General features: G+C 30.0%; 1 protein-coding gene and 1 long non-coding RNA gene across 2 annotated transcripts; both read left to right on the top strand.

Annotated features, from left to right (window-relative positions):
* Positions 1-381: 381 nt before the first annotated feature.
* LOC112593610 (zinc finger protein 574-like) lies at positions 382-4,787 on the top strand. The gene is made up of 3 exons (XM_025338093.1): positions 382-729; positions 2,605-3,307; positions 4,151-4,787. Exons 2-3 carry the CDS (start codon positions 2,649-2,651, stop codon positions 4,365-4,367), a joined length of 876 nt encoding a protein of 291 aa, XP_025193878.1. The 5' UTR covers positions 382-729; positions 2,605-2,648; the 3' UTR covers positions 4,368-4,787.
* Positions 4,788-12,676: 7,889 nt separating this feature from the next.
* Positions 12,677-13,610, top strand: LOC112593799. Its single transcript, XR_003114613.1, has 3 exons — positions 12,677-12,854; positions 13,277-13,465; positions 13,540-13,610. It is a non-coding gene; the product is annotated as an uncharacterized LOC112593799 (long non-coding RNA).
* Positions 13,611-19,460: the final 5,850 nt, after the last annotated feature.

Below are 19,460 nucleotides of genomic sequence, written 5' to 3'. Positions count from 1 at the left end.
GCGCGAGTGCGGTGGTATCGTATGTACGCACAGAAAATCTTACAGCGGCGGTGGCGGCGGCAGCAGCAGCAGAAGCGACGGCAGCGGCAGAAGCAGCAGCAGCAACGGTACATACCTAATATTATACACCGGCGAGCGTGACCCCGCAGGATCGTCAGCGGCGGCGGCGGTGGCCAGGATTTGATGACGATCGTAGTAGGAGCTGCGGCGGTAAAACGTTAAACCGGCCGCGCGTCGCACCAATGGCTGGTTGCGGGCGCGGACGGGTGTCGCCGCCTACCGCGCGGCAGGGAGTGGTCCGGGCGCGCAACACACGCGGCGCGCGGCGGCGGCAGCTGCTCTCGCGCGCCACTGCCGCCGCCGCCGCATCAGTGCCCCGCGCGCCGTCAGCTCCCTCAAACGTTCCGCCGCCGCCACCGACGCCACCGACGTTGTCGTCGACGTATTCGTGCCGCCACCGCCGCCGCCACCGTTGCTCCAGTTGCAGCGTGCACCGGACGGGTCATCAACACGTACGCCATCCGCACACGGTCGGAACGACGACAAATAATAATAGTACAGACGACATGATATCATAATAATATTTCGGTTGCGGTTGATATTTTTATAGAAAATAAAAGTACGTTGTCATACAGTGCCGCCGAGTTTTGAATTCGCGCGCTCACCGATTAAGCATACCACACAATACTCATTGCACATACGCCCACACGTATACATAGAACACAATAGGTAAATATTATAATATACTAATAATAATATATTATAAAAACATCGCGCACTGTACCCTAATGAGATATATAATATAATATGTGATTTTGTAAATTTTATTGCACTCGTGAATTATAGTTATGCACTTTAATGTTTTAGGAGATGTGCAGTGTTATTATTTGTTATTCTGATTTTTGCAACAAGAATATAATAACGTAATAGTACCTATTATTGTCGTAGGAATTGGTGGAAACGTGATATAGATGTCTATGGTTATTCATTCGAGCGAAAAAAGGGAACAATATTTTATTTTTTTTCGTAGGTACATATTTATGGTTAGATATAAATAGGTTGACTTATGGGTGTCAATATACCACACATGTAAGCGACTACCTGCACGTATTTTCGCTGTCGTTCGACCTTTTTAAATGACATTATCGAAATTTCAAATAATTGACAGTATTAATGATAACATTTAATCGTGATTGATTATGATCCGTTCGACGTAAAAGTGAGGTTTACATAAATAATAATATACCCATACAATTTTGTATAGGTTCAGTGCATATTGTACGCCTATTATACTGAATTTTCCACTGAATTTCGAATTATTGAGTCTACCGTACACACACATAATATTTATAAATGTATATACATATATAATAGACGTTTGGGTGTATATATTATATATCATTAGGTACCTATACGCTCTATAGTGAACGATGAAAAGAGTTCATAGTGATTTATACTTAATACGGTCCTATTGTACTGACGTGAAAAGGATTACATATATATATTACATTGTATATAATAATGGCTGTCAACGAGTTCGACCGAGATCCTCGGTACCTATAAACAATTTTTTTTTTCGTTTTTACGCTCAACATCTTGACACTTTTTATGAAGGGAAAAAAATCAAAAAAATCGCTGTTTCCTCATTCTGACATAAAATAATAGAACTGTGACCGTACGTTGCAATGTATAATATTTTATAATGTTATACAAGAAATGCGACTTGTTTATCATAACCCGAACAGTGCAGTGGTCTACTTCTATTATTTACATCGAAATCTTTTATATTCTTAAAAAAAAATATATATCGTCAAATATTCGTTTATAGTATATATCATAATATAAGCCATATGGAATAATATAAAACGATCCGTGTCTAATAAATTCGGAAAACCTTACTTATTGTGTGCGTTATGTCCATCATCAAAATTTGACTATTAGTATAAAAATATCGGTTTACAACGGGCTTGTATTTTGCATATTATGCGCATCCGTACCGACTTATATAGGTAATATAATATCGAAGATAATTTGTCTACACACGCATTGGTGATCCCACACTACTAAGATAAAAATATAATAACAACAAAATTATAATGAAAGAATTGTTCGTTTTCTCATCGTTATTTTTCTAAAGTCAATGCGCTACTCATTATTTCGTATACTTTAAAGTTTATTTTATAGAGTGCTTCTTTCTCTATAAAAAAAACTTTAAAGTATCCCTAATTCGACAACACATGTAATACTCGTACTGCAAATGCATCGTTCTAAAATGTTTAATACTAATTATGGGAGGAACCAGCCGTCATCCGATTGATCGCATGATGATGCGTTTGGTTAATGACTATTGAGCACCTCACTTTTTTTTTAGTTTGTAATTATATCATTATAAATTGTACAATATAATTATTTGTTTTAGTACCTATATATATATATATATATATATATATATATATATGTAATATGTATATAGTCAATTATGATTTGGGTTTTTCTCTGCAAACTGTCGTTAATGCTGTTGTTGTTAAATTGTTGTTGTTAAACTTGAGCAACACGTCCTTTAAATAAATAAAATTAATCATAGTTGTGTCGTTTTTTTACCAGATCGCTGCGTCGCTGTGCTCGACCTATATCCGGGACAGTGGGAGATGAATTTAGTGTCCAGGCAGCAGTACGGCAGCGTCGTTTCGTCGTCGCGATCGTACGGCAGCTGCGGCAAATCGGACGACACAAACAGTACAGACGAGGAGGCGATAGTGGACGTAGAGCGGCCGGACACGCCGCCGCCACCGTCACAAATGTCGCTGTCGGCCGACGATCACTCGCGCCGCGTCTGCATCAACGGCGGCAGGCCGATGGCCGCGTCTGCAGTGGCCAGCGCGGCCGCGCTCACCGCATGGCTGAATCCGGCCACGTTCTGGCGGGACTCCGATCAGTGGCGCAACGTGTTGGTCAACTATTACCACATGAACAGGGCCGCGGCCGCGCGTTCTGCAAGGGGCCGTGGCGCAGTCGCCACTTACCGTCCGTCTGCCGTGCCGGCGATCTGCGGCACCGTTCCATCGGTCGGCCGGAAGCCGGTGACAGTCAGCACGGCGAGATCGCAGCCGTCAACGCCGACTACGACGTCTCAGTCCTCTACGTCTTCCCGGCCGAAGAAACGGTACATCTGCACGTACTGTCAGCGCGAGTTCAGCAAGTCGTACAACCTGCTCATACACGAGCGCACGCACACAGACGAGCGGCCTTACCCGTGCGACGTGTGCGGCAAGGCGTTCCGCAGACAGGACCACTTGAGAGATCACAGGTATACAAACAGTAAACAATAATATGTAATATATGTAACCACCTATTGTACCGCGGTTATATTAGGCCCACCACTAGCCGGATTAGAAATCTAAAACAGTGGAAGAGGCTTGCCTCGAGTTGATCGACCGATGTCAACTTTAAACTTAATCGGTACTACGGGAGAGGGGAGCTCCATCAGGCCTAGGACTGGCAGCAGTCTAAAACCTGATGCCCCTCGAGGTTTAAGAGCCTACCTCGGCTGAAACGTAGTGGCTGTGGAATAAACGCTAGCATAGTAACAAATCACCCTACCTTGGAGGGAGGAAGGACCCTAAGGTGAAAACCGACCGCAATCAGAAAAGTATACGGGCCTAGGTCCGGTGCTGGGTGGTTCATATAACGACCAGGAATTGTCTCGATGATTTTGAACCTCTATGGCTCGTAATTAGCTCCTAGAGCTAGAAAACGATACATGGTTGTAAGACCAACGCCATAAACCCTGGATATACTTACTATTATATCGCGTTTATAATCAACGATGACCCGACCTAACATAACCAGATTACCAATGTTTAGTATGCCTAAACTCGTATAATGTATGCGTTTGAAACTGCCGCAGTCAAAATTTAGTGAAATTTGATTAAAAAAAATTTTTTTTATTCGCTTCGACCGTTCAACCTATTTTATTCATAAAACGACTAGATATTTCTGTGACTTTATATCGATATAAAATCAAAATATTAACTCTGAGTGACTGATTTTTAACATGGGTAGTTTCTTTTTATCCTTCATTTGGTAGAACGCTGCCATGTTATTGTTTGTTAATAACACAGATAAATCATAAATGTATCCATTTTTGCAGGTACATACACGTCAAGGAAAAACCATTCAGGTGTCCGGTATGCGGAAAAGGTTTCTGTCAATCCAGGACGTTGTCCAGTCATCGGAGTAATAGGAATTCTATGTGCCTGGACACGACTGTTTTACATCAACAACAACAACGCGACGCCGCCGGCAACGTACGCAGGCCCAAAATGATCACAGACTTTTCTATCAACTCTATATTGAACTTGCAGTAAATCTGCGTGTATTCAATATACAATTATATTGTTTGTTTTCTAACTCCTCGATTATTTTGATCTCAAGTGCGTATGTGACGTTTGAAGAAGGTGAAAGACTATTTTATTATTATTATTATTATTTTTATTGACATTATACACGGCTGTAAAGAATCGATGCAATATTAATTATTATAAATGTTCGGTACATCACAAACTATTGTCGAAGTCCGTCGTATAACGCGGTTTATATAAATATATACCTACTCAAAAATAAAGATTTATTATTATTACTATTATATCGCCCATCGATTCTTCGCCTAGATAAATTTTATACATGCCTACTCCATCATGTCGTGAATCTAACACGTATTTTTGAAATGACAATTGCATATTTTAATATATTTTATGTAGATAATAGATCCATATCATCTTGTTGTATATATTATTATACCATAGATATTAGGTATACTTATTAATATATTATTATTATATGTTTACACTTACAAAGATAAAAAATATTTATTTTTTTGTTATTATTTTACCACGCATTACAGATAATTTTAAATGTAAATCCTTGTAGATTATAATCTACCGAGGTATTTAAATGATTATTTTGACTTTTTTTTTTCATATTATATTATATTAGCCGATAACGCAATAATATATTTTGTTTATTACTATGACATTTTGTTTTACAACTGTTTTTACCAAAGATGTTTAGAAAATAAACTCATGTACTATTTGTATTATAAAATATACCTAAATGTATAAATAAATAAATATTATTATTTGTATTGCAATTATACACATATCACATACATTTAATATATAATATATTATTTTATGCACACCTAATAAATACTTGGTGGATTGAATATAATATATGCATGCAATAAAATGCCTTAAATATGAAAAATTTGTGATATTATTTTCCAATCTGTATAATTTAATATAATCATCGTATATATATTATGAGTTAAGGGTAATATGTAATATCACACGAAACAGATGTTCGCGAATGGGAAAAAAAAAACGAACCGGAGCAGGTGGCGACGACGTAAGTACCAATATGTGTATACCGACCGGCAGTGAGCGACGCACGCGTGCGTTTATTAACTTCTATAATAAAGTATTATACTACCTACACAGAGGTAAATAGACCACCGCCGTCATTTATATACAAGTTAGCTATCATGAAGTATATATATTCTGTATGTACATACACCAATAGGTATAAAATGTATTATGTCCTCGAGCCGAACGCGGTAGCTGATGCAGGAGCAGCAGTTGTTCCTGTACATACCTATTATACCTGTACACATCGCGAGCGCCTTAATTAGATTTAATATAAGCATACGGCAAGGTACACCTATATACATATATCCGTTGCGTGATTTATACCTCCCACCCCCTCTCGAGTTCGCTCTTCCTCATCACCACGGTCGACTTCTCTCGCGTCTGTATATTATATATTACGGTCACGTGCTCGTTGCTACCGGTGTTTAGGATGCCTGTTTTTATAATTGAATAGAATATTATACATGCGTATAACCTATCACCCGTGCACACAGCGGAATTCGATTATATATAGTATATACCTACTAGTGTATTGATTAAACGTGGACCTATAATGTACCTGTTGTAATGTATGTATGCGTTTTCATCTTTGGTTGACGCCCTCACGTCGTGCCACCACCTCCTGCATCGTGATATACTTTGGATTTAACTTATAGAATTACTACTGTATACCACTCGCGGCCAATAGTATAATGTGTCTAATACAACAACATAGGCACATACGTACATAAATACATAATATGTTCATTACTTCAGCGTTATTTTACTCCGATGGGCGATGAACATATTATATATATATTATAATATACCTATATGTATATAAATAGCGTGTTTATAGCGACGGCAATGATAAGTAATGTGTTATAATAAAATAATATAGTAATGGCAGCTGCTTTCACAGCTCCGTCGGCGATCAGCTGCAAAAACAATGTAGCGTCGAGCCGAGTGTATTGCCGCCGATGCAATCAGCTAGCAGTCATAATACTATACAAATAAAATATGTGTTAAGTATATTAAATATTTCGATAATTAATACCACCAACATAGCGTATACTATTTTAATAATATAATATAATAAGGATTACAATGTTATTACGCATATACACAAAAATATAATATAAATGCGCTGTATTTGTCTGATACATTATTTATATAGCTGGTCATTATTGAAATTATTGTTAAGGATTTTATACTTGTTTTTTAGGATGACGGAAACTTCCAAGTGAAGTTTTATATCATGTGTTCTGAATTATCTTTTAACCTAGACCGATTTGATTATTTTTTTAAGTTGTTATAATATAGAAGGTATCTAAAAAATAATAAATATAAACGATAAACAATATGCATATAATACGTTTTGTAAATATTTTAAAAATTTATAATTATTTTTGAATGTTTTAGCTGTAAAAGTATAAAATAATAGTTTTTATGTTATTAAAAAAAAATAAAGATAATAGAGAAAAGTAATGGTATAATTATATAATATAAAATAATATTTCAAATAATTAAAATACCATAATAGATACGATATTTAAAAAAGAAATAATAAGATCGTAGATTCTAAGATACCAATTAAATTATATTAATTGTTAATATATTAACAATATAAATATTTCTTATATAGTACCTACTACCTAGGTTTTAAATTGTTTTTAACTAGTCAACTACCTTTAATGTTTTTATTTAACTATAGTTTAAACACTTAAACCAATAAGTAAATTCATGTTAATCTACGTGACAGTTTACATGATATGATAAATATTTTGCATTTACGCAGATTTCAACTATACTTATAAGTTATATTACATAATATAATAATAAATTTAGCTTAATTAATTAAATAATTATTTATTATGAGAATTTTTTGTTTATACTATAGCTATATTTTTTTAGCGATTTTTTATTTGGACTTTTTTCTTACATTTCTGAAATATATAAATGTTATAGACATATAGTAATAGTATAATAATTATAGTTCACCATTAATTTGCTTCTTGTATAATATGTACCTAATTTATACATGTGTATAGTAAAATTATATATCTAGCTTTTTATATTATGATCCAGGCACCATTGAAAACTCCAATTAAGAAAAATTACTTAAAATGAACAAGAAAAAAATATTTTATAGAAAACAATTTGAAAATCTAATCTTGGTTCAAAATAAATAGTTTATAATATATTTTATCGAGTATAAATTGCACTCATCGCCCATGTGATGCAGTTTATCTTCATAGTAATGTTCTTTTTTATTGATTAAAAGAATAACTAAAATTAGTCAAATTAAAATAAATGGTATATCGATACATCTGAAATAAACAAATTATTAATTAACAACAAAAAATGAGAAAAAAAAACGAAAATTGTAAAATTATAATAGATAATCATGTTAAACTTGTATTACATCATTTTTGTATAACATATTATATTGAAAAAATAATATTTAACCTATTATAAGTTCTAATTTATTGATAATAATATTATAATACAAAGAATAATTATTAAAGAAGTTCCTATACAAAATTGATAAACATGGGCTGTCTACAAGCTATACATAATATTATATATACATGGAAATTATAAGTAATAATGAATACATTTATTTTTTTGATAAAAATTAATAATTCTGAAAGCTTTAAAAAAAAACATGCACTGTAAGATAGCCAAGACAGTTGATGAATGATAGATATTAGATAACAATTAAAGTAGATATTTTCAATTTTAAATTATTATTGGCGTGACTGTGCAATAGTATAACATACTACAAGAAATAAACGATAATATTATAGTCCTGTGAATACTAATATAGAAGTACCTATCTATTGAGATTTGCGACAAAAAAAATATAAATATTTAACTTTTATTCAAATTAAAATCTTTAAAAATTATTTCTTTATTAAAAAAGTCACTATTTATTCTGATTTTATCATTTTTTAAATTCTTAATAACTAAAAAAAATTAAATTAAAGTATTAAAATTTACAAATTTATTGACTTGTAAGTCTAATATTTAAAAGTTGAATTATTAACTTTTAGCTATACATTTATATACATATACCTATTCTAATAGCTAATTTGCTAATTATAGTAGTGAAAGTTTAAGCAGAAAACTGGTAGAGGATAACCTATTATAATACTAAGGGATCAGATACTGGTCCGTAATGAAGAGAGAATAGGTTGTCACACCACCCATTAGTTAGATAACTGTTAAATTGGTTCACGAGAAAAAAAGTCGTCATTCAAAACCGTACTCTTGCCATTCATAACAGTATATTTTAGACTGTTCAATACAGCACAAATATTTTTATTGTTAAAAAGGAAAATTTGAAAGATTGATATTTCAAAATCGCTTTCATTTGATCAATAGTTAAAAATTAAACATTTATACTCAGATTATTGTCGTAAAATTATTCAATATAACAGATCTTATAATTTTCATATTAATTAAAAGTAATTCAATATATAATAAAACGAAAAAAAATATGAATAGTAGTCAGTAGATAATACTTTAAGTTGAATAAATGTACATCATATTGTTTTTTTAAATATTCTATTAAATTATTTAATTTCACTGTATGTGATTTTGTAATTTTGATTAATATAATAGCTGATGTACGGTTCTAAAAAATAATGTGATTTTAGATAAATGTGTGCATTAATGATATAATGATACATATCAGTGGACAACGTGTGTATGGTATTGAACGATTGGATTTTGGATAAGCTGTGAGAAACTTATGTATAAACGTATGCGAATTTGAACAGTGGCCTTTTATTAAAGTGTACGGTTATGCCAACCGCCGGAAAATCGTTATTTTTTCTTCATATTAATTCAATTTTGTCAACATTTAAACTAAAGTAAAAGTATTATGATTTTTATATTTTTAATTACTGTAAGAAAAACGGATTGGGAACTTTAAATTGAATTAAAATTTTTAATTTTTATACCTACAAACTAAACTGTTATTATTCATAAAACAAAAATTAACTCAAAAATTGTATTTTTATATTAAAAGAATATTTGATATGATGATTTCAAAACCATAAACTTTTTATATACTTTTATAAATACAAATTTTATTTTTATTAAAAATAATATTTTTAAGTTTAAATTTACATTTTAATTCCACTGTTATCGGTGGGGCAAACTATACCTCGCGGTTAACTATACGCTATTTGTTTCCATCCCTTTCATTAATAAATCCTAAGAACGTCACTGTGTGTCATATTATATTACCTATAATAAAATCTTTATTTTAAATATTCAGTTGTATAAAAAACTCAATAAAAAAACTTTAAAAATGATATTTTTTTTATAATTTCATGTTTTAACATAATTAATAACATTTTAGTACATTATTATAACTTATCTTTTGTAAATTAATTTAAGCCATTACAGATGCAACTAATTACTAATAAATAATGATTTAATCTCATACAATCCTGCCAAACCATTTGCGTAATTAAAATACTATCATGCGTTATAAATTATAATTTAAGAGTTATAGGATAATGTACTCACCCGTAGTTAACGAACATTTGCGGACAAAATAATATTTTAAATACTTCTTACATAATATGTTATATGACGTATGTACATGTATTTTTTTATTGAACTGAAAAAAAAAACATCAACAATAAAGGTTATTAGTTTTTAATTTTAAATCATAATAAAAAGTTGGTTAAATAGTAAATTTAAATAATTATATAGCCGTATAGACAATATAATATACAGTAATATTATCATGCAGCTACATTTGTTTATCGTGATATTATTATATGAGTGCGTTTAGCGCAAACAACCATATCGGAGTTTTGGTTGGGATATTTATTTGATAATTCTTTGAAGAAACACAGTGTGGTACGATTCACGACTAGGCAATATACGATTGTTCGAGGATATAAGTAAGACGGAATACTCTGAATTATATTTATCACATTTATATGTTTACTAGCTATTGCAGCAGTGGATTACGTTTGGTATAATCTTAAAAACAAATGTATATGACATACGATTATGTGAGTATATGCATCTACTTACATAGTTACATAACATATTGTACTATAAATGACATAGGAGAGTTGTTCATTTTCTGGAATACCCACTATTATTGTCTAAAAGCAAAATGATACTGAGCGGCAAACATCAAAGGTAACTCAAAGAACTAGTACGCCGCACGTACGCCTTTAATATAATATAAGCGGCGTTTATCATAAAGTATGTAACGGTTGGATCTTAAATACAATTGTATTACATATATTATTTGACGGTGTGTGGCATTTTTGACCTATGCTATATATATTCGATTTGATTCGCGGTATAAACACAGCATAAAGTTATACTAATAATGGGGTTATAAAATATATTTTGTTCATACCTACTAAAATATAAATAGTAGCATTGAATTTAGGAAAAATTGATTGTTGTATTTTCAAACGAGGATCGGATGACTCATGCAGTCACGTATAGGTACATAATTTTCTCGCATTTTTTTGTCATGTTAAAATATATGCACAATTAAATACCTAAAAAAGAATACGTATATTATTGTTGCTAGCTTTCTCTTTTGATTTTTTATCTTTCCCGTTTTCAAAGGTTCAACAAAATGTAATTTCAGAAGAATAAAATCTACTATATAGTGCAAATGCTTAAAATACTGGTTTCTCATGTGTAATAATTAATACTTCTATACTTTATTACGGTTACTGGTTAATGCTAACGATTACCGTTGTTTGGTAAATTGTTTTTTTAAACATTTAAAATCAGAAAGTGATTCTTTTAGTAAGACGTTTGTAATTAATCAAAATATTTAATTTGTTTAACAACCTTATTATAATTTTACTTTAATAAATAGAGCAAAATTGATAGTTTTATTACTATAAGCATTATTAATTATTATTATATATTTATATCTACATATTTGAAATAACGAGTCTTTCATAAATATATAAATGATATCTGTGGTGATTTTATTTTTATAATTTAATCATTGATTATGCAGCACTAAAATAAAATTACAAATATCATACAATTCTGACTATAAAACCATAATAAATCATCATCATGATACAATACAATTATTGTTTGTTTGCTTGTTTTGAAAAAGTATAAGGTCTAAAGTTAATATTATACCCTATAGGTACAGGTCTTTTTTATTTTTTTAGATGTTGGCATAAAATACTTTTCTCATTTCTGTCATTTGAATTGTTTCACCTCTTTCGGTTAAACACAGTATTTACGAGCAAAACGATGAAACTATTTTCATCAGCTAAAAGATTTAACCAACATATTTATTCATATATTTCTATCACTGACACATCTTTCTACCAGGAACTTTTAAATCCAAGCTCGAGTTTGGAGTATATTGTGTTTAATGTATTTAACATCTTGCGTTGTAATTAAATATTTTGATTTTTCCCTTAAATATGAACACAATAATTTGGAAAATCATCCATACAAACTTTCGATAGTTTTTCTTTTCAGTCTTTTACTAATAATTTGTTGTTAAAATTTGTTTTCTTCATCTGAATCGCGATTTAGGTCAAAGTTGGACGATTCCCATACAACATATTCGTTGTTACAAATTCTCTTAAAATAAGCTTTATTCCTCATTTAATAAATTTGAATCATATGAAATCATTTTGGAGAAGATCGTGATAGCTGAATTTAAACATATTTACTATTAAAATTAACTCTCCCTTTTGACTACTCATTTTTTCGACTGAATTAATTTTATATTTAATTATGTGGATACGAATTGCGACAAATTGCAATAAACTGTGACAAATTGCGACGAGGTGCGAGTATTACGTTTGTTAATATCAGTGAAGTCTCTTATAAATAATATATGAGTAGTTAAATTGTATGAATACGACTATGGTTGTGACCGTTGAATGTGTTATCGGATTAATGGTTCGATAATTTCAAGCACTGTGTCACTAAAAATATTAAAATCTTGTATTTTTTAAACTTTTATATTTTTAGAACCACTTATTGAAAATTATACTAAGAATTAATTCAATAGTCGCTTTTTCTATTATATTAAAATATAATATCAGTTGAAAACAGTATATATCAACTATTATTTATTGAAATTTACCTAAAATATCTACTACACTGAATAATGAACATATATAATATATATTAAGTATAAGTTTCATGTACCTGTTACTTATCTAACGGAATAGCTATACTATATAGATTTTTATTCTTTTTTTATAATTTGCAGGTGACGACGACAACGTATAATATATGTCATATGTGTATGTTTTTACCTCTAAATAAACGGGACAGAAAAGAAAATAACAGTACTACATATAAACCGTAAAATACAATATATTACTATTTCTGTCAATTTTTTTTCTTGTATGCGCGACAAAACCGTATTATGGATGAAAGTGAAACTGCAGTTATTTCGTCATATCGTATGTGCGTACCTAATATTATATTACGGGGTAAAACGGATGAAAAAATATAAATTATTGTCAAACGTTCAGGGTTGAAAAAAAACCTAGTACATTTTTTATCAAACGAAAGCGAAACAACAACTAAACGCTATTTCTTTCGAAAACATTTTGTTTTTTTTAACTTCAAAAAAGTAGAATATATTTTTTTTCTCTTTTGGTCGTTTGCCGTTAATAACCGTATCGACGACGGGATATTATATTATAATACTTTGTTACAGATATGTATATTTATAGGTAAGTGCATTCGAGACAAATGGGATCCCCTTAAATGTGTATATATATATATATATATATATATATATATATATAAGCTATATATGCGTGTGTACGCGTAGAGGCTATATTATCGTCTTTATATTGTGGATTTGTTTTGGCCAGGAACAGGGAAATGTGGTCAAACAATGTGACGTCCACCAGGAAGAAAAAAATATAGTCTCATGTGTACTGCTGTAAATCACACACATATACAAACGTGAGACTGGCGAGTCTTTTGTGTGCGTTCGTAAAGGATTTGTCGCCGTTCCGGGTTCACGTAGAGTTTGGTGACCCTTTCCCACGTCAGTATAGTGTAATGTGTGTGTACGCCATATTATACGGTCTTAACAAAATTTTTTCTCATTTTTTTTTTTTTTTATTTCTTTATATAGTGTTATACGTGGTGCACTTTACTCAGCTCTAATGGTATAATCGCGTGAAATTTCCTTATCGTCCCGTACACACACGGCTGTATTATACACGACAAAATCGAATTAGTCACTCTCCTGCGTGATCGCGCGTGTATCTCACGCCCTGCGAGAGACCAATAATTTCATCTAAATACTGTGTCGAAGCGGTAAATATATCTACAAAAAAGAAAAATATAAAAAATATCCCCAAAACATTGGTGGTAAGACTTTTTATGCATGCACCTCCTATAATACACAAAATATTATACTTAATATGAGCATACGATAGCTATGTTATATGCTATAACTGTAATTCGTAGTTTGTTTTCCAGGAAATAACTTCAATATTAAATACAGTATTTCTAATGAAATAAATTATAATTGCACAAGTAAACATAAAATCCGAATCATTAAAGTCTAAAAAGCTATATGTGTTTCGATGATTTAAAAGTTATTTTACCTACAATATATTATTATAAAAGATAAAACTTTTAATATCGTTAGTTCAACCTACCGACTATAATAGTACCTATATGGTTATATTATATCTTATCAGTACAACCTATAATTCGTATTCATATAAATCATAACCGTGATAAAGCAGGATTTCACCATCAGGTTTGGTAAAAAAGAAAATTAATTTTAAAATCAGCCAAACTATTTTTCAATTATTAGTTTTAGTTTTTAGCCATAGCATGAATAAGTTAAGAATGTAACTGGTATAATCAAGTAATTTTAAGTATTTATAAAATTATTATTATTTTTTCTATTGTAAAATATAGTATCTTTCTCACGTACAGATCAACATTTGCAGGTTAGTATGAAGTTTATTAAGTGAAGCATACTCTACTAAAAAACGGTAAAAATATATAAATCATAAATATGTAGTTTTCTTATCTGTATATTAATCATAACAATACATTTTTTTTATTACTTCAACAGGTTTTTGTGTTCTAATTTAAATATAGATATTATTTACATGAACTTAGACAAATTTATACAACACCATCTACGTTAATATAAAATAAATTAACCCAAACACTTTTGAATAATTATTTTGTATTTAGAAAAAAAAAAAAAACATTTTCATAGAAATAGACTAAAAATTATTTATGTTATTAACAATATATTTCACTGTCAAATGCGTGATAGCTATTCAATATGTAAATAATACTAAATATATAATACATGTACCTTCCAAATTGTTTTTAATTTTTATTCATAAAGTATGTCTATTTGATGATTGTTTGAGTTTACTTAACTGTAATTATTTTTTTGCTTGACTGTCATATAAGGTCATAAATTAAGCTCAGCGGCATTTTACACTTGTATTTGTTCCGGAGCAAAAGCGAAATTATTTTCTTCATATTAACATATTTCATTAAGCTATCCTCGTTTACCATTGTTTTTGTCGTTTCGATCTGTAGATGTGTAGTTTAATCAAGCCACATGTATTCTTAGCTTTTATTATAATATATTATTAAATTATTATTTATTTATTCAATTAACTTTTGTGGGTTATAGTATATTACACAATATATATAAAAAAATATATAAACATAATAGTTTATGCAGCTTTATCGTTTTAACAAACTAAAAGAATATTTCGCAGATTAATTTAACAATGAACAGTAAACATAATATATGCTATACAATGTATTTGTATTTATATTTACAGATATATTATCATATATTCTTTAAACCAGTGATATTATAATTTTTTATTGATATTTATTAATAATCAATTTAGATTCATAACGGTTTTTGACTAATTGTTCTCCAGCAGTTACGAAATAAAATTCCAAAAATGTTGAAACTTTTAAATACTTTGTATAGGATTTAGAATTTGACAACTCGTGGTTTAAATATAAAATTAGTAGAAATAAATAATAATGTATATATTCACTATCTATGTCATTTAGCTACACTTTTTGTAGTTATGTTACAAATATATGTTATACATATAAACTTTTACCATGGTACAATATTGGTTAAGCAATAATTACGGTTTAGTGACTAAATTATTTAATTAATGTCGTCATGAATATTTCAATTATTGTCTTATGTCAAAGAAGAAAAACAATTAAATACATACCCAGACGAAATCAATTAAACGTCTATCATTGATAATAATTTTAGCTGGCAAAAAACCTTTAATTACAATTTACAATTTACGCAAGCTAAATAATAATAATAATAATAATATTTAATAGTTAATATTTTTTAACAGTTATCCTAGACAACATAACGCACCTACTTAAGATTGATTGTTAGATGTGTATTTATTAAGGTGTTAAAGTTACAATTTATTTCATGAAAACTAAATGAATAGAAATTTGTCAAATTAATCATTTGCCTCAATAAAATGTCTTTGTTAGAATATGTGAGAATATCAGACAAACAATATTTTAAATCGTCAAATTTATCTACATCGGATTTTTACCGAGGAATCAATATGTTTGAAATGAATTAGTACGAAAAGTGTAATAATTATTTTTATTATTAATAATTGTTTGTAAGGCTTTGTCAACGATATTCATATTATTAACCTACTTTTAGTAAGACGTGTAATGTTTATGACATTACCACATATTCTAATAATTTATTACTGCAGGTTGTATTATACAAGTTTAATTAAGTAATGATTTGCAAACTTTGTTATATCTCATAAAAAAAAACCTTATATCTGGTATAACTAATAAATATAAGATCTGTGTGGTAAACATAGTTTAATAATATTTGAACAGAATAGGGGTTATAAGTTATACGGCTTAAAAATCATTTAAAATGTCAATATATTTATAGCAGTGAATTGGGTTTACGGATAATATTTTATTATTTATAATATGGCCGTTTGTGTGAACGTATTGTTGTTATGTTGCCGCTGGGTAAATACTCATAATATGATATCTTTCCGTATAATCTCTTTAACCGATTTCGGTCGGCAGAGATAAATATTATAGAATTATGAATAATATTTACTCGTCAAACCACTTTAAAATGAAAAACGCGTATAATTTTTCGATATATCTAAATCGACATGTGAACTAGGTATCTCTATATGCATATGAAGGATTTATGACTGAGTCTAGTTGACCACTATGCATGATATAGATGATATAAATTGTTGTAAACATTATTAAATTATTTAATACCTATTAAATTTTTACTTAAGTGGAGTGTTCATCTTGTGAATCCGAAGATGAGTCACAAGTCGATTAATAATTTTGCTTAGCATATGTTTATACATTATAAACGATATATCTACCCTATGGTTAAAAAATAATATCTGCCACAAAATATGATCGAGATGAGGACACACTGCTCTCGTCACACAAGTGCAGTTAACTTCGTACATACAGGAGTGGTATTTAGAAAATATTTTCAGACTCGACAAAAGCTGGATAATTCATATTTTATTATAAGAATCATTCGTAGCACGAAATTACACTTATACGAGGTTGTAAAAAATAAAATATATTCCATCGATCCACTCTAGACGCACACGCGCAACCAATTTTTTTCTGAGGCGGTTGCAAAAGTCTCGTCGGCACGCCACTATAATAATATGTATGATATTATGATGAGTGCAGCATAATATCATCGTTGAACCGTGCGAAACCGGTCGTGCACTCGTTTTGTGTGTGTATATAATATTATGATAATATAAATACAACTGGTGAGCACAGTGTTCGTACCTATTAATAGCTAGTACCAAATCAGAGTAAGCATTTAGCATACCTATCGGTTTATGTGTGCGATATGGTGAGAAATAAAGCGAAAATTATTATACTTTTATTATCGGACGTGCGCATTTGTCTCCCGCGGCGGAACCACGAAGAAACGCGTGGCCCACAATAAAATTGTAATAATAATGTATATATTATAATGCCCATATTATATAATTACACGCTGCGGCTGCAGGTATTTATCTGCGCGATTCTGATCGGGTTTCGCCATCAGTTTTTAGAGGAAGGTGTTCACGACGAAAGCGAAAATCGCCAATACCCGAGATTCCTGCGACCGGCGCTTGGTCACGGAACTTAGGCAGCGTGAGAAAAAAAAATAATACTCGTTATAATACAACCGCTGACATGCGCTTCACCACCGCCGCCGGTCAATAAAATAGACAAATGATTGCAAAGACTTGACAATATTGTAGTATTCTAATATATTGTGTTATACACGTTTCAAAGATATTTTATCGCGTTATATTTTTTATTTATGCATGGAAAAACAATCGAATTTCGAAACGATGTTATTCTTCCCTTTTAAAATAGAAAAAAACTTCAAAGCGGTTTACTCTCACGTGTTACCAGGTTACCTATATATACTCGAGATATAAGTAGTTTTTCAAGTAAATCAGAAAACGGTGTAGTTTTTTAATTGCGAGTATTCGCAAAAAGTGTACAAATTAATAATTATATATAAGTGGAATGGTCGATTTGTTAAACTACTCTACATACCATTGGTTATGATTATCTTTTAATACCAGCTATTTTAGAGAATATTTAATCCTATAATTGCATGTATTTAAATACAATCTATATTGTACAGTCACTTCCTATGTTCTTACTACTATATTTCAATTTATTAATAGCATATAACATTTTATATTTAAGACTTAAGCTATGAAAATAAGAAAAAAATAATATTTTTAAAAAAGTGTTACTATTTTACAGTGTTAATATAATTATATTAACTTATGAAGTACGATAAAAATTTTCTTAATTGGTAAAAAATAATAATTATTATTAGAAAAGCTGCAATTCTTCTAAAAAAAAAGTCTCCTACTTGACATACGCGCCTAGATAAATATTTTTTTTAGAAAATTAATTTGTACTTTATACAACTTATAACGAGTTTTATACACATCAAAGTTATTCTCCAAAGTTTTATTGCTCGGTTTATTCTACCTATTATATAATAAATTACGTATTATATTTGCACAGCCCACGAAAGACATTTAGTATTAATGCTTCATGGAGCCAATTACCACGATATCGGCTCTTTTAAGTTATAGCTTAAGCGTATTTATAATACTATATAATATATATCAGGATTCAGAGGTGGTCAAACTGTGATTTGAGTTTATCGTAAGACGTGAAACATTTTTACAAATATTTATTATTTTTTTTTAATATTTACATAAAAGTATATATATTTAAAGAAGTATATAATTAATAGAAAAATTATATTTTTTTAATTTATATTATCTTTTTTTAGTATTTAAATACGTAATTATTTTTGAATTTTTAATATTTATTCTTATGATTTAAAATAAAACTATTTAACCTAATCTAACCTATTTTCCTCCCGCTCTTATTGGCTTACACATTTTTTTCATTTTATTGTACGGCTTGCAACTCTATTATTGTTACTTACTCCAGATGTATATTATTATTATATGTTAATTATTATATAATCGTATATAGCAGCTACGATAAACGCATTTGCGAAACGGCCAATAATAATATAATTGTCTACATGAACATGCTGTAACTGACTCCGTTTATCGGTTACTGATAAACACTCCGAAGAGAAATATTATATGATTCTAAACTGAGCCGTTGTGTATTACGTCAATCGAATAATAATGTTATTATAAAATTTATATAGGTGAGTATATAATATTGAATAATAAATCATTATTTATATAGATATGTTTAATTTTCAACGGTAATTCGTAATAATCGAGAGACATCGTATCTACAGTTTGTTGTTTATGGACTTCGTCATTGAGAGCCACCGCACGATAGTCATAACATCACAATAATATTTTCAAAAATATTATAATAGTAGGTACCTAAAATTGATCGATTCATATCGTAATTTACCATAAACATATGCATAGAACAGATTCACACTCGGGTCATATCATGTACACTGCAGGATATACAATG

This window comes from Melanaphis sacchari, unplaced genomic scaffold, assembly GCF_002803265.2.
Source record: "Melanaphis sacchari strain LSU unplaced genomic scaffold, SCAv2.0 Contig20_pilon_pilon, whole genome shotgun sequence".
NCBI lineage: Eukaryota > Metazoa > Arthropoda > Insecta > Hemiptera > Aphididae > Melanaphis > Melanaphis sacchari.
This window is presented reverse-complemented; position numbering and strand designations above follow the sequence as displayed.

What these genes read in the sequence shown, in the direction of transcription:
- LOC112593610 (XM_025338093.1), top strand. Translation starts at nt 2,649, where the DNA reads ATGAATTTAGTGTCCAGGCAGCAGTACGGCAGCGTCGTTTCGTCGTCG. An exon ending in GACCACTTGAGAGATCACAG is followed by an intron (nt 3,308 to 4,150) that starts GTATACAAACAG and finishes CCATTTTTGCAG; the next exon opens with GTACATACACGTCAAGGAAA.